The 16,946-nt window shown below is 42.0% G+C and overlaps 1 protein-coding gene across 2 annotated transcripts in view; it reads left to right on the plus strand.

The window, feature by feature from the left end:
* Positions 1-6,223: 6,223 nt before the first annotated feature.
* PRMT8 (protein arginine methyltransferase 8) overlaps positions 6,224-16,946 on the plus strand; it is a 58,094-nt gene continuing 47,371 nt past the window's right edge. The window contains exons 1-2 of one of the 2 annotated variants that reach the window (XM_066572242.1): positions 6,224-6,469; positions 7,402-7,545. In XM_066572242.1, the coding sequence (XP_066428339.1) occupies positions 7,471-7,545 (75 nt within the window). In that variant the 5' untranslated portion in view covers positions 6,224-6,469; positions 7,402-7,470. Of the gene's footprint in view, positions 6,470-6,629; positions 6,645-7,401; positions 7,546-16,946 lie in introns of those variants that run through there. The other variant, XM_066572243.1, reaches the window with a different exon arrangement.

Genomic DNA, 16,946 nt, shown 5'->3' on the forward strand with positions numbered 1-16,946 from the left:
AGAGTGCTGACTCCATGCTGTAACCTGGCCAAAGCCCGATGATATTTAATTTATTGGGGAACATCATCAAGCAACATTCTGAAGAGGTATGACCTCACTTTTGCTAAGTTACAGACAGTTCTGGAAAAATAGCTACATTGTTCTCAGCTCATGAAATACACAGCACTGATCTCACTTTCATATTTTTCATGTTTTAGTGGGAGGCAGCAGGATTTGGCAATTTTCCTTATTGGAAGAGGAAGGAAAATACCAAACTGGGGAGAAAAAAAATGCCAGCCCACTATCATAGTTACCGTTGGTTGCTTGTCAACAGTGACAGCTGAACATGAAGAAAATTGCTCACAACAGGGAAACGTGAGGAACGTAGCAGAATGCCTTACTGTATAAGACAGTTATGGAAGGGAAAGCAAGAAGACAGACAGCTATTTGCCAGACCTGACAGAGCCATCTAAGTTATTTTCATAGATCTTCCAGTTAAAATGCTTTACAGGAGTGCTCCCAAAGCATTATGTGTATCACTGAAGGAGGCAAATAAATGCCTCATCCATTTTCTGAAAAACAGAAAGCGACAGAAACCAAGATGACAGAATGCCTGCTATTGGGCAAAGAAATAAAAGAGAGGTGTAATTTCAATTATTGCAGCTTCATCTGTGGTGTAGTTTAATTCCTCGAACCTCATGTGACATAGCAATTCAAACGTTTAGGCACAGACTGTACCCTAAGAACCAAAGAAATAAGTAAGATTTGATATTTAGAAAGAAAGAAAACCTCTTGTTTGAATGAATATTGACATTTTTCCACATTTGCTCTTCATCTCAGACTTTTAAATCATGCTATGATCCACTAGGAGAGAAAGGCAGAGCAGATGAAAAAGAAATGGGTCTTTAAGTGTAGAAATTCCATCTCAGATTCCAGCAAACAGAAAAAGGTAGAAGGCAGAGCTTTTTCCAGAAAAGAAAGTTTCTTAAAGATATCACACAAGAGAAGTGACAAGATAGGATGGACTCGAGTGATTTGCATTTCTTTTCAGTGAGTTCATGACTCTGAGAGTAGTACTTCACTTTCTTTCTGATGAGCTGTGTGCCTGGGTACAATTTTCTGCACCCATTGATAGCTTATGGGAGATGGTTCATGAGATTTAGCTCTTCAAACAACATTACATACCTTCTCTCTCCTGTGAGACCTCTAGAATAGAATACAAGCAATAGTCTGTCACTTCTTTCAGCATATTTTTCCTGTGAAAATATTGGCTGCACATATCAAATCACCATGGTATGAAATAATAAATATATAATCTTTTCAAGGCTTCAGGAATAATACAGAAGAGAAAGCAAAAAGACAGATGCCCAATCGCCAGATCTGGCAGAACTATCTAAGTGATTTTCATGGCTCTTCCACAATCACACAGAATTACATGATCACTGAAGTTAGAAAAGATATCAGGAAATCATCTAGTCCAGCCCCGACTCAAAGGACTGTCAGCTACAGCTGGAGCCATTTGCAGCCAGGTTTTTAACCCATCTAAGGAAGGAAACTACAAAATATCTTTGAATGCCTACACAGTAAAAAAAGTACTAATTTTTAATGCTTCCATGTCCTTCATTTCAATTTATGTTCATTTCCTCTTCTCCTTTTGCTGAGTACCACTGAGAAGAGTCTGGCTTCATCTTTTTACCCCCTCCCACATCAGGCACTCTGAGCCTACCTCACAAGAGAGAGTCCCTGTTACTTAGTAATTGTTGTGGCTTCTTCACTCCAATATCCCCATATTTTTCTTACTTAATTCACACTGCAGATATGTTTTTCTTCTGTTTTCTTCTTCAGGCGAAAAGTTTTGCATAACAAAATTTTTAGGCACCTCATAACTTTAAGACAACTTTGACATCAAACTTCAGAAGTATTTTGCTGTCTGTTCTGAGTATATGATTTGTAAATGCTCAAAAAGCTAGGTGGGAACTGAACAAGGTCAGTGTATAACAAAGATATCACGGTACTATGCCCATTTATCTGCCACCATAGTGATCACAATTCTCAAAAACCTGCTTAGCTCCTCCAATCCACAGACGACTGGAGACACACTTTGGTGACCTTTACAGAATTGTCAGAATACAACTTTCTTCCAACTGACCCAGTTACAACTTATTCAGAGTTTGGCACTCTCAATGGAAGAAAAAAATGAAGGAACATTTTGGTTCCATTTAGATTAAGTTTTTAGGTTCACAACTGCAAATAGAGCTTCTGTTTTTAAATAAAATGAAGTCTAAAGTCTTAGACAAAATAATTAAGATATCTTGCAGAGATAGTTCTGGGCTGTTCCATTATCTGAAAGTGTAGCTAAGGGTTTGTTTGTGAGAAGGTGTCTGTAATTTAAGACTGAATGGTCTGAGCCCTGGACACTTATTCTTGGCCTGCAGCAGTGAGTATCTCAGATCAGCTTAGCTTCTGACAGACCCTTCCTCACTCAAACCTAACATCAGTGGTTGAAAACTGCAATGATTCAGAGGAAAAGGCTGGAACATGCAGTGTTAATGAAGAAGGATAAGAAGATGATGGGGGAGGGGAAGTTAATGACCAAAGGACAAGGAAGAAAGAGCATAAATAAAATGAGATCTTTAAATCTGCAGTGTGAATTTGAATTCACTTCAAATTCTTCATAATTAACATGGGCAAGTTTCAGGAATAAGAGTAATATTTAAAGTACTGGCAACTTTGAGAGACACAGCAGGGATAAAAGTGCATGAAGAGACTGGAAATATTGCCAAAGGTACCTTTTGAGACAAAGGAAGTCACTGTGACTTCCTGAGCAATAAAAAACAATGCAAAATGATGCTACAGAAGGATCCTTCCAATAACAGATCAGATAACAAACAAAATTGATTAGATAACAAAATTTGGTGAGGATATTGGAATAGATTTTTGCTACGATATTTTGCCATTCAAATAGGAAGTGGATTCATAGTCCAAGAATTGGCTAATACTCAATCTGAACTTCCAAAGCCACAACATGCAGTTGTTGCCCATTTTCAAATGATCTGACTGTACCAAATGGAGTTTGGGTCATCTTAGCTACAATCCTTAAAGCTAGTCATAAAACATTACTGGCTTAAAAGGCAGTTTTTGACAGTTTTCCTCAGAGCTTAGCTCCTAAGTGACCATTGTAGCAGTCTTTCACTGAGCCATCTGCAGTGTATCAGCCTCCTTCCCGAACCAGAGGACCAGCTCTGGACACAGAATCAATGGTGTGGTCTCAGCAATTCCAAGCAGAGACAGAGTCACGCTTCCCTCACCCCAGGGGCCACTTTCCATTTGATGGAGATGAATGACACAGCTGGCCTCCCATGCAGCGAGAGCGCGTGATGAGTCGCACCCAGCCTGGCTGCACCTCCACCCCACAACCCCTGCCCAGGTGCTTTCCAGCAGGACTGCTCTGCAATTCCTCAGCCTGCACCTATGCACAGGATTACTCCACCTCAAATGCAGATATCTGGGTTTCATCCAAGCTGATGACAAATCTGGCAATAAGTCTGACTCTTCTGAGGGCCAGCACAGTGTTATTGCCACACTCAGCAAGTAGCACAGCAGCCTCAACCACAGCTGCTCTTATTGAATTCTGAAGTAATAAATGCTTCCCTTTCCACTTTCCCTTCAGCACCACTCTACTCAATTCCTAATACTTGGTGACCTTCACATGTACTTACACATGTTATATTTAAACTCAGAAGATGCTTCTGACACCTCCTGGCTTTGCTGCAGATGCACTTCTATTGCCATGACATTTTCTTCATGACAGTTTTCTTTTCCTCAAGATCTAACAGAACAGGGGTTCAGAAATGTGTTCCCATGATAGTTCCAATAGCCAGTTATCACCCTTGGTAATGGGTGATGTCAGCAGGATTTGTATTCATATGATGGGAGTATAATTTGTCCCCTAAACAGTGTGAAAGCTCACATTCCTCAAGTTCAGTGTTGCAAGTTCAGGAACTTGCACTGAGCCTCATATTCAAACTGAAGGACTAGCCAAGTGTCTTTGTGTGCTCACAGACATCCATGTATGTAAACAAACTGCTCTGAGTATCTTAAAAATTATTACAAGGAAAAGCTTCTACCTGATTAAAAAAAAAGGTTTCAGTAGGACCAGTCACCTTCCCTTTGGAATAAAGCAGATCAGAGAAATCTGTGTGTATGTTTTCAAAGCAGTTTCCTCAATCACATATAGAACATAAATGGAGTGAAGACACCAACAATCTGGCAGATTTCCAGAGGAGCTCAGGACCAAAACATTCATGCTTATGCTGGAAACTAAGAGACTGGAAGGCTTTCCCAGTATCTCTAAAACATCAGCACCACGTTCAAGGATGAGCAGTCAGGTATCATCTGTGTTGACAAAGAGGTGGAGGAGGACAAGAATAGGTGCCAGGGTAAGTCATGCAGTATCTGAAGCATAGGAGAGAACGATATATTAAATCTCTGCCTGCCAACTTTGCTAGTTGCCGAGTGCTTTTGAAAATCTGATGCCTCATTTAGCTGACTAAAGAGTGATTGAGCTGTACCAGAAATACAAACCCAGCTGTCAGAGAAAACTGGAAAATATGTTCTGGAGTAGTTTTTCAAAATCAAATTCTTTTTCTCTATATAGAACACTGGTTTATTTTAAAATGTTTAATTAGGCTAAGTTTAGTTGTGTGTATCACCTGAAAATAGAAAAGACACACTAAAACTATGCAGGTTAGTCCAAATGCATGCTGACTAAAACTTCATGCACTCACTAACCACCAGATATTCACACCATAGCAGAGAAAAACATTGTGACAAAGATTGCAGAGGCATTAAATTTTTATCTGCAGATTATTTTTTCCCCTTACCCCTTCACCTAGAAACTGAAGTACTTGGTGAGGAAGAGGCCCATAGCCTAAGATTATGAGAGTAGCTTTGGAATACTTGGCAATGACCATAGATGCTTTCATATTTGAAACTTTCAAAAGCTCTATGAATGTCACAAAAAAAAGGGGGAGATGAATTGCTTCTACCTCTGTCATTACTTAAGTCTCATGCCTAGAAGGTGTGAAATTAAATTCTACTATACAAACACAGGAGGTGTGGATGATTACTGAAAAAATTAGCAGTGATGTAGAGCTAATGAAAGAACTTGAGTTGTCAAAATAAATGTGAGATGAAAGGAATAGGGGCAAATCAGAAGCTTTTGAAAGACTGAGTGATCAAATGGCTCTGCAAAGTGTCGCAGAGAGGTCCAGTTTCAGTCTGTATGGAACGTGTATCTAAAACATTCTCATATTCTAAAACCACTTCATATGGTTCCATTGTGCCCTACATGGCATATTCTCATTGCCACTTGACATTTCAGCATATCACACACCTTCTGCTTCCCTAGATTTCTTACTTATTGCTGTGCCACTTATTACAAATTCCTGAAATCTAATGTATACCTACCGATCTGTTTCTGAGCAAGAATTTGTGAGGGTCGTTCAAGCAAAAAGGAGAAATTCACCTCTTTCATTTTCTTGGCCCCACCTCCTCATCCCCATGGGGCAGGAGAATGATTTTTCCTCTCTACTCTCTAAGTCATACACTCTATTTCCATTCCCCCACCCCCAGGAATATTTCTGCCTCCTGTGTGCCCAGGGACCTCCTGGTTTTTGGCAGTACTTCATGGTATGTCAGTATTCCAGAGGTCAGCTGAGGATAAACTCTAATTGAAAGATATTAAAATAGGCTGCAAGGGACAAAAATTCAAAACCTCAAATCCATCAAAATCGGCTACTGATGAAGCATCTGAGCTGGCTACGTCCTTAAAATACGCATCGAAAGTAATCTTTCAAACCTCTTCTTCAGGTCTCCACTGGCACCCCCAGAGGAAATAATTTCAAACTGTTCAGAGAGCAGCAATCCTGTTCTGGTCCTTGAAATCCTTCGAGCAACACACACCCACACACCAGCATTATTTTCTCACCTCCTCCGTATAAAAACAAAACAGAAACGTGAGAACAGTGGGCTGGAGATGGAGCTGCGGAAAGTGAAGTTGGAAGGATTAATTATGTAATACGCCCCCTCTCCCGCCCTTACCCACAAGCAACACGAGTGAGGTAAACCCAATCCTCCCAGCTGACAACTCAGAACTAGAAACTGCCCGGAGGAGTGAAAGCAAAATAAACGTGTGGGGAAGGTGGCGATGCACTCCTACAGAGGAAGATGTCATTAGGAAAAGGCTAAAAACAAGTTCAAATCACCTTTAGCCTCTTCCCTTCCCTCCCCAGCGAGACCTCTCCCTCCGCCTCTTCCCCTCTCCTCCCCCCAGCTCCTCCTCCCCCCTTTTCAGCAGGAGCTGCAGCCGGATCGGGACTATATTCCTACAGTTCACGGCTCTCTGACGGAGCGTGGATCCTCCTGAAAAACTTCAAGTAAAACAGGAGCTGGGAGAACACACACACGAGGAGATATATTAAGAAAGCAGGTTTGCTACTTAACTCGGAGGAAAGAAGCTGGAGCAGACTTCTTCGGTTGCTCTCTAAGAGCCTTGCCGAGAGTCCTTGCAAAGAAAAGTGTTGCTGATTCAAAAGAAGAGGAGGGATGGGGAAGAGAAAAAAAATTGTGCATGTCTGTGTGAGAGGGAGACAACGTGTGTGCGCGTACGTGTGAATGCGTGCTTGTGTGTGAGAGGGTGTAGGCGACGGGTGGGGGGAGCTTGAAATTATTTTTTTTTTCTACGAAAGACACGTGAATGCAATTCCCAGTGAGGGGCACCAAGCTCTGCCCAAGAGCAGAAGGGGTAGGGAGAGGGAAAGGGAGAAGAGAAGGAAGGGAAGGGAAAAGGAGAGGGAAGGGGAGAGGGGGGCAGGAGGGAGGGAGAAGGAGGAGGAGAAGGGATTTCTATTTCAGAAGACATTCATAGAAAGAGGGTGGCAAATTCTGTGACCGTCTTTAAAGGAAGTGTCCTGGGACGTAGAGAGAAAGAAAGAAGCCCAAAGAAGGAAAATAAAGGGCTATGATTTCCTTGTCCTGTTGCTTTGTCTCTGGCTCCCTCTGCCTCTGGAAGAGTAGCCACAGGACACAAAGATGCCCAGCTGGTCACTGCACGCCCAAGTTCAGTTTAGCTGGTGCTTCTCTCCTGTTTAGCCTGACTGCTTTCTCTGAAGGGGAGGACTCATAGCCCGACAGCCTTTTAGTTTAACCTGAAGAGTGTGTGCCGCCTCTCTCTGCCCACCCCAAGAACTCGCTGGAGGTGGAGGAGAGGGGAGAAAGAGGAGGACTTGAAAGTGCCTGAGGAGCTCCCGATGCTAAGAGGAGACAAACATTCCTGTGGACGACGCAGAAAGGACAAAGCTGACTGATTTATTGCTGTTTTCCATATTTTTTTTTATCTCCCTGTCCTTTGGCGCACACCAGTGTTTGGAGATCTTTGAAAACACAAACCAAAACACCAGCCCCGAAGCCCCAACCCCTTGGCTAGCTCTTATGGGAATGAAACACTCCTCCCGCTGCCTGCTCCTAAGGAGGAAAATGGCGGAGAACGCTGCCGACAGCACCGAGGTGAGTAAGGATGCGAGCCGGGGCCGGCGCCGCGCTCCCCCAGCCCCGAGCACTGATCCCTGGGCAGAAGCAGCAGGAAGTGCAGAACAACTTTCCCGGCCCCTCCGGCCAGCTCCTGCCTGCCGTGCTGCTATGGTTTCCTGCATTCGCCCCCCCTCCCCCCCATTCCCGCCCCCCGAATCCCTCCGTTCCCCTAGGCAGAGAAGTTTGCCCGGCGCCGAGCGCTCGGGGCGCCTGGGGCCGCCGCTTCCCGGGAAGTTGGGCGGCCGTGCGGAGCGGAGGCTCCGCAGGGTGCTGGCTCCGGGGGCAGCGGGGGAGGGCGGCGGTAATTCGGGTGTTGGACGCGCCGAAAGGCACAGACCGTCTCTTGCGGCAGCACCTTGGCCAGCTCCCCGTGCTTTCCGCTGGCAGCCTTGGCTGGGATCGTTTGGGGCCACTTTAGGAGCATCCGTGTCTCTGCAGCATCCTGGATATTACCAGAGCGGAGCTGCCCGAGGTGGGGGCTGTCCGGCTGGCCTGGGCAGTGCCGAAAATAGCTTTGCACTGCCTTCAGGCCGGGAGGGTACCCTGCGAGGTCTCAGGTTTTCTGCAAGAAATCCACGCCATCCCTGCCGCTCCCCCACCCGTTACCTTCTGCTTCCTCAACACTGGGGTTGAGCAGCCCCTGTTTACTTGTCTGGGGCTGTCTTGACCTCACTGAGACTTCTCAGGGCATACAGCAGTGTGCGAAGTCTCAGGTCTGGAAAAGCAGAAGGATGCAGGATGCAGTCCCAGCATCTCTGCGAGCATGTGAGAAGGAGACAGGCGAAAGTGCGAGCGTGTGCCAAACTCGCTGTTTCTATTAATAACTCTGCCTAGCACTCTGACTGAACACTTAACACATGCTTTAGCAAGATGCAGCACAGCCATGCACAGACCCCACGGACACTGCAGCCCAAACAACTTTACAGGTTTGCCCTTGCAGGGGCAGCACTGAACCTTCTCCCCAGTTACCCCACAGAGGGAATAAAGAGCAAAACCTACTGTGAACACATGACTGTTCCATTCTTTATTATTTCCACATCTCTGCCTAATGCCTTCTTCTTTCAGTTAGTCCTCCCAGTAGGTGTCCTGCTCGCTCATGAATTCCATCCACACTTCTCTTCACAATAGTGTTCTCTCTGCTTGACCTTCATAAATGTGCCTCCTTTGCCATGCCAGGTGAAGAGCCAAATTTTCTTAAATGAATATGATGTAAGCACTAAATCAAAGAACATGCCTGCTACTGCTCTACAACCCCATAGAGTACTGCTTGCAGAGAGGCATCTATAAATAGCAAGAAGTCTGGCTGCACATCTGTAAACTGTCGTAGTCCTGACAGCACATATTGCATTATAGGTCCCAGGATCCCAGGACAGGATTGCAACAAGAAGTGTACAAGCACAGACAGTTCCTTTTGAAGCCATTTTTGTCAATGGAAATTGTTTTTAGACAGGGAAAATAGGTGAAAAGAGCTTTTGAAGGATTCCTCTTCTATTTCATTCACTCTTGGCACATTTTTATTGTTTAATCAATTTTTCCTGCTTGTGCAATGCTGCACACGCTGCAATGTCATTTTATGGAGAAAGATTTTTTAAAATAAAAACAGATTCATTCCAATGCTGCATACAGGTTAGGAGAATATTAAAATGCTGTGCTTCGACTCCTCAGAGTATCCATCAGTGACTGACTTGTGAAATGCGAGTGAAAATATTGCAGATTAGGCATATCCTGCTCCACTTCTACCTTCAGAAAATCAGAAGGGATACATTTGTAACCTCTGCCTAGATATTTTTTATTTTATTAATGTTCATATTTCTGATATGGACTGAGAGAAGTTGTCTGTCTACATATGTGCAGAGGTAGAAGTGCACCAAGCAAAATATGCCAAGACCTGTGAAGCTCTTTTACTCGTCAAGCATCTATATTTAGCAAAGCCATATGATACCAGTTTGACCTTCAAACCTGTATTTCTCTAACTTTCTCCTGAAGTTAACAAATATGTGTGACAGAAGGAATACGGGACAAAATATCTCACTTTTGGGCTTACCACAGTGTCAGAGAAAATCAGGAACTGGTATAAATTTGCTTCATTTGAAACAAATGGGGTACCAGTAATACTCATTATTTGATATTAAATTTCTGAAGAATTTTAATGTCACAGTCATATAGGCATGATCTAAACAAAACCAGCAGTAATGAGAGATGAAGAATTAAAACATTTAACAACTTGTCAGAATGCCCTACTACCAAATTATTCCAAAGACCTTCTGGTTCTTGCTTAGATTGATTTGACCCAATTTACTTGTGTTACAGCTTCATAGTATATTTTTCATGTCTCAGGCTTGTTTGTTTTTTTTTTTAATCTACCACACTGAGAGCATTTATTCAAAGTTTTGGTCAAACATGGCGAGTATACTCTTTCAGTTGTAGGGCAGTTTAAAACAATCCATTAAGTCAAGGAACATGGACACTGCATGAAAAATTTTGTATTCCTTTGACTACCCTCTGTTGCTCATGCTACCTCTTCAGCTTAAAGAGTTTAAAGAAATTATGAGAACAGGCACAGACAAGGAAAAAACAAAGCTACAGTAAGACAGCACTCACTGTTTCCTCAAGCAAAAATACAGAATAGAAAAGCAATTGCTCACTAGCATTACTTTCCAGTCAAGGAAGACACCTTGTGTTACCAGGAAATTTAGAGGAGTGCACTTCCATGGTTCCAGCTGTACAGACATTTACATCACTGGTATCCCCCCAGCCTCATATCTCGATACAAAACATGGTCAAGTGAGTCCAAGTGTTGCCACAGGTGCTGTTGGGCCTTGGATCAGAATATCAGAACTATCAAAATGGTTTTGCAGTTTATTTCACTGATAACAGCCTGATATCAGTCTATCTGCCAGAGTTTACATAGGACCAGTGGTTTGTTGTATGTGTTTATAGTACCCTGAGAATACACAGTGTTTTGTATAAAAATAAAACTCAAGGGGGGAAAAAACCCTAAGATTTTTCTATTTAGACCCTCACTAAATGCCACGGGGTCTCACTAGTAGGAAACTTGCCAGAATGGTTTCAGATCCATGTCTGCAGCACACAAGGAAAAAGATGTAGAAAATCTTTACACCCCATGGCCATTGCATGAATATTAAGAGGTGTTCCACTGGAACAAAAGCTTGAGAATCTCTCCTCAAGATACAAGAATGAACCTCTGTATCTTTAGTCATGAAAGGAGGCTTGTCTAAATAAAACAAGACTGTTTGCATAAATAACAGATGCAGAATTGCATTCTCTGCAAATAATTAAAGACACTCTGACAGAAGGCAAAGTAGAAGAGAAACTGTTCTTTGTAGAACATACGCACAAAGGTTCTGCAAAATACATGGTACTAACCTGCTGTAGATTTTGGGTTTTGGGTTTTTTAAATTTTAAATTTATTATTTGAAATCCTAATCAATAGTAAGCCTGATATCAGTGATGGAGAAAAAAATCCGAAAGTGTGATTTCACAAGAAGCGTGCCTGACTGTAACTTGTGAACCTGTGCCAGGTGAAGGGAACACAACCATAAAATCATAGAATAATTTGAGTTGGAAGGAAAATTTAAGAGCATCTACTCCCCTACCTTGCCATGGGGTGGATATCTTCAACTTGACCAGATTGCTCAGAGCCCCATCCAACCTGACACTGAATGTTTTCGTGGATGGAGTGTTAATCACCTCTCTGGGCAACCTGTGCCAGTGTTTCACCATCCTCATTGTCAAAAATTTCTTCCTTATGTCTTGTCTATATTTAAATCTAGTCTAAATCCACCCTCTTTTAGTTTAAAACCATTATCCTTGTCCTGTCACAACAGGTCCTGCTACAAAGTTTGTCCCCATCTTTCTCATAGGCCCCCTTAAAGTACTGAGAATGTGCAATAACCACAAAGTGCTGCAATAGCACAAAGTGCCAGGATGTGCACATCCAAAAGATATCTACCTGTGACAGGCTAGTGTCTGACTGAAACAATCCTAGAACTTGAAACTGATCTGGTTTTGTACAATCTAATTGCTCAGTAACTTCATAAAAAACTATTCTTGTGCTGAAGACTTCACAGTCTATAGAGAGAAAAGATTCTTGTCTCATTGCTAAGAATAGAGAGATCAGTTAATTTATTTATGGTAGCATAATGGAGTCTTCCCAGAATGACCTATTATGCAAACCTTGGGCTTTGGTTAGATTTGGGGTAACATGCCTATTAGATGTTCTTCCCTAAACAGATGAATAAAGTGGATTCAGGATTATGTGATCTGGGTCAGCAAAGGTAACTGACTGTTCTGTTGTCAGAAGTGGGGAGGTTAAAGTGTTCTATCTGCATGAAATCCAGTCATACCACTACTGAGGGAGGAAAAAAGATATTATAGAATCTATTGAAACCATGAGCTTCTATTTGTGATTTATGAGTAGGAAGAGGGATTTCTCCTTAATAAGCTACCAAAGTAGAAATTAACAGAAGCAGAGCAGAATGTGTGTAACTGAGAAAATTGGACTGAATTTATTCTCTAAACTGAAGTTTTGCTTCTCATTATTGTGTTGGGTGATCTTGCAGATAGAATTAATTCTCTCTAAGCTTTTCCATTCATTCTAGTGGAGTCTGTGGTTCATTAGTGAGAGGTCTTGTAGAAATTTCTTACTTGGTGTTATTAAATTGCTTAGGACAGCATATATGAATGAACACTAATGAGTGGGTGAGGTTTACCCACAAGAGAAATAGCACTGCTGTATGGTCTACATCTTGTACTAACAGAAGTCACAAGAGGTCTGGCCTGGTGTCCCAGAGCCAGCTCAGGAGGCAGTTTGTAACACAAATTTCAACCTTACTGGGTGCCCACATGCCTGTGTCACTTAACTTTGAACAGGAAAGGTTGTGGGTGTGTGCAAGGGGTGTAGGTGAGCTACAGAGGCCAGACCACCAGCTCATGATCCAGAGGTGTTGTGCTGCTGCTGACAAGGCAGTCAGAAAGCTGACCCAGGATGTCAGGGCTTCACTGAGGGTGTAGCCAAATTCCCAAGGGCTATAGAGGCAGCTCTGAGTTAAAGCAGGGCATATTCCACCTCCAACACATTTTGATCCTTTACAATGCTCCTACAAGAACTGAGTTGCCCATGCTATTAGAACTAGTACAAGGTACTAGTACAAGGTAGTTCTAGCCTAGTCATAGGGGCTTTTTTTGGTTTCTAGCCCATTCAAGAATAGGGGAGCAGAAATATGGCTCTGAGACACCTTCTACAACTTCAGCTGTGCAGAACATTAATTTAGCTCAGCTGAAGATAGAGCTAAGTGCATTGCACTCTTTCTCAAATTTAATACTAAAAGTTCAAGGTATTGACCATGATATTTTGGCCCCATTGAAGAAATAGATTTTAGTTGGCATTAATAATAGAGATAGGATGAAGAAACACTTATGCTTAAGTAAAGAGTAACAGCAATCACTCAAAGCAGTGTTTCAAGATAAAGATATCTTATCATTGTTCATCCTCTGCCAGCATAGGGTTGTTTTAGTATCAAGAAGACTGGGATTTTTAGAAAGGGTCTGGTTCATATTGGTGACATCATGGGCCAAATCCCATTGTGTCCTTGTGCCAATGCTAAAAGAGGACTTCCATGCAGGCTTTAGTGACACTTTTTTTCAATCTCAGTTTGTGAAAAGCACAAAATTCTTCACAGAAGAGCACAAGATATTCTGTAGATGATAGATTTTGTAATTGTTCTGCATCCATACAAAAAGTGAGCTTAGCAAGAGTGATTCACATGCCTTCCAGAGCTCCATCCTGATTGTGAAAGATGAAGGCTTGTGCCTTTACTGGTAAAGGCAGAGCATAGAAATACTTAAACATAAAAAAACATTGAACCTATTCTTTTCATAAGATTTTGTCTCAGCCTTTCTGAGTTTGCGACAAAGTTCAGTCCCTGGACAGGTGAGATAATGAACAGCTGAAGCGGGTGAATTAATGAAATTTGTTGCTTCTACCTCTGATTCCACAGAGAATTCTGTGTACCTGCTGCCCTGATCACTAGCTTTGATTCTGTCTTTATTTTGATCTAGAAGTCTTGGATAAAATGGGTCTTTTCCATATTTTTCTTTTTTCTTTGGGAGTAACCTTTAATTAACAGAAACAAAAACCACTCAGCTCAAGGAAGCAAAGAGGAGATTACCCAATAAGTGGCTGAGTTGATGACCACAAGGGTGTCTTCCCCATGCCAGAATGGAGCAATTATTGATTAATCACAGCCTACCTGGATCCTTCCTGTGTCCTTGAACAGGTCCTGGCTGGCTTCATGAAGTCTTTTGGCATGTTATTTCTTTAAGGGTCTTGCATGGGAGCTGAGTCACTTCATAGCGACAGTGAGAGGATGGGCACTATTTAATTCTTACTATTTCACTTTTAAGCTGAGATTAAACTTGTGGAGGGGCAGGTACTGATCTCTTCACTCTTGTGATCAGTGACAGCACTTAAAGGAACAGCATGAAGCTGAGTCAGGAAAGGCTTAGGCTGGGTATCAGGAAAGATTTTCTACCCAAAGGGTGGTTGGGTACTGGAACAGGCTCTCCAGGGAAGTGGTCACACCAGCAAGCCTGACAGAGTTCAAGACATGTTTGGACAACACTCTCAGGCACACAGTGTGATTTTTGGGGATGTCCTGTGCTGGGCCAGGAGCTAGACTTGATGACCTGATGGGTTCCTTCCAACTCAGCTTATTCTATGATGCTATGACTCTACAATTCTGTGATTGATTCTATTATTTAAGAGGTACAGTAAGGTCAAGGATGATAACTTTACATATTTCTTATGTGCTAGATTTGCTAAGTCCCAGTTCTGAAAAATAAAGAACCCCAAAATTTTAAAAGGCATGTAAAATGCTGTCTTTTCCATGATCTACATAATTGCAAAAATGGAAACTCACTTTAAAAATCTGGAACAGAAAATCTATTTATCTTCATTTTATTGCATCAACCATTCAGAGATTTAAAGACCAGAATTGGAAATAAGGCAGAATCATTTTCAAAAGCACTCACTGCCAAGTTCACTTTTCTGAAAATTCTGTTAAGTGCAGAAATTAAAGATAATTTTCCTTTGTATTTTGAGTGTGAAATGCTAGGTGATCATAAATAAAATCTCAATGTTTTTCTTTCCAAAATGAACAGAATATTTTAGTAATAAAATATTTGAAAGGATATTAAGGAGATAGAAAATTGTTTAGCTGAAATTTTTGACAGAGAAACAATAAAGGTGAAGAGAATACCATTCTCCCTTAGTTAAAATGTCCTGTCCTGCTTTTGGAAGTTTGTGAGTATTGAGGACTGTACCTGGGTCCTTTCCTCACAGAGTGAATTCTTGTTTAAAAAGAGGCATTACCGATTTTTCTAACCATTGCTCACAAAAAAAAAAAAGAGTTCCTTAAGCTCTTAAGCTTTCCCTTTTTGTTTTTTTTTTTTTTTTTGAGGAGCTGGAACGCACCTTGGAAGAAAGGCATGGAGGTGGATATTTTCTAAGACATTGTTTCATACCACTGTCCTCCTCAGCTTTTCCTGGTGCCAAACTCTTCACCATAGTGCATCTGGCAAGCTTCCCATTCAGCATTCTGCTTGGTCTAGAGCACACACTTCAGTTCCTAGTGCTCTCCTTGTCCTGTCCCAAGGTACCAAGCATATTTGGGACATTCTGCCACAATTCCCCCCAGTCCCCCTTTTTAGAAGAAAAAGTAGCACTCATGTCAATATGGTGAAAGTCAACATCTACTGGCTGGGAAGCAGTACTATGTTGTAATACTGCAAGAAGTAGTGCTGAAGTGTTCCCTCAGTGGCCACAAAGCACACTTGGGGTCATGTGTGGCCTCTCAGTTCTCCTGTCCTGCTTGTCCTTTTTTGGCCAGACAGCTTATGTTTCATTGCTTCCAATGGGACCAGGAAGGCTCAGACCTGGTCTCAGAGACCAGAATAATATGTGACCTAGACAGGGCCTTCCAAGAACAGTCCACCAGTTCAAACTTATTTCTGCTTTGGACCTTAATTTCTCACTTAGATAGGAAGAGAGGAGATGTTGCCATCTGTTTCAGTTTTTGGTTGTGTACATGTGCTGTTCATCAATCTATTGTGAAATTTGACTCCAGCTTGGGAGAAAGACCAGCTACTGATATTCTTTTCCTTAGTCACAAACAGCAAAGTAATTTATCCTTCCTTTAACTCATTCTGAACTACTGCTATTGAAGGACCAAAGATCTCATGATTGTGCCCCACAGTAGACATTAACTTGTCTGAAATACAGGATTTGTACTTTTTTATTTTATTCTGATATGATTTACATTAGGATATATCAGGAGTAACACCTCCGAGTCCTATATAAATAGGAATCCCAGTGGTGTGGCAAACCAGACATGTTGATTTGAACAAACTTCTGCAGACCATCTCATGCAACCTCATGGCCAGGGTAGAACAGTCACCAGCATTAGATCATGTTCGCCATTGCTATCTCTGGCCAAGTCTTAAAAATCTCCAAGCACAGAGATTCCACTGCCTCTCTGGGTAACCTCTTCCAGGGCTGCACCCTCAGCAGACTCCACAGAGGACAAGTTTTTCTTATTGTCCTATCTGAACCTCAATAATTGCAGCTTGTAACCTTTTCACCTCATTATCTCATCTGCTGCTATTTAGAAGAGTTCTCTTCCATATTCTTTGTAACTATCTTTCAAGTCAGGCTGCTGTTAGATTGTCCCTTAGTCTCCTCTTTCACAAATTAAGTTCAGCACACAGTAATCTCTTCTTACAGGTCGTCTTCTCAGGCCCATGACCATTGCATTGTATAGTGTCTTGTTTACCTCTTTTTAACTAAAGGCTGTGCAGAAATTGTTATGAGAATGGAAAGGAAGAATATTTTCCTAAATGAAAGAACTTAGTAGAAGACTAACTGCTTAATGCACATGGCCAAGTAGTGTCAGCAAAGTATATTTTGCAGAAATCCCCTCTGACAGAGCCCAACTCTATATCTGGCATGTTTTACTTCTGTATTTTGGGTCAGTAGTTTCATATTTTCCCTAGAAAGAGAGGTCAAATGTAAAAAGTAGCACCGCTTCTTACCCACAGTTTGCATCTTGTCTAAGTGTGGAACAGCTGTTTCAGGAGGAAATAAAATGAGATGGAGTTACCCACATCACAATATAGTTGTCTCCTTAGGAGGCACAATGTTTTAAACCTAATTAGGATTATCCAAATTTAGTAGGAGCAGGGGGTGTTCCACAGTTGCTAGGGATGCTTGCCTGTTGTTGAGCCTTAAAAAAGGGTAAGGGCCATCATTACCTTTTCAGTTTCATTGGCTTTGGTAAAATCCAGTAAATCCTCTGCGA

This window comes from Molothrus aeneus, chromosome 2 (assembly GCF_037042795.1).
Source record: "Molothrus aeneus isolate 106 chromosome 2, BPBGC_Maene_1.0, whole genome shotgun sequence".
In the NCBI taxonomy this organism is placed as follows: Eukaryota; Metazoa; Chordata; class Aves; order Passeriformes; family Icteridae; genus Molothrus; species Molothrus aeneus.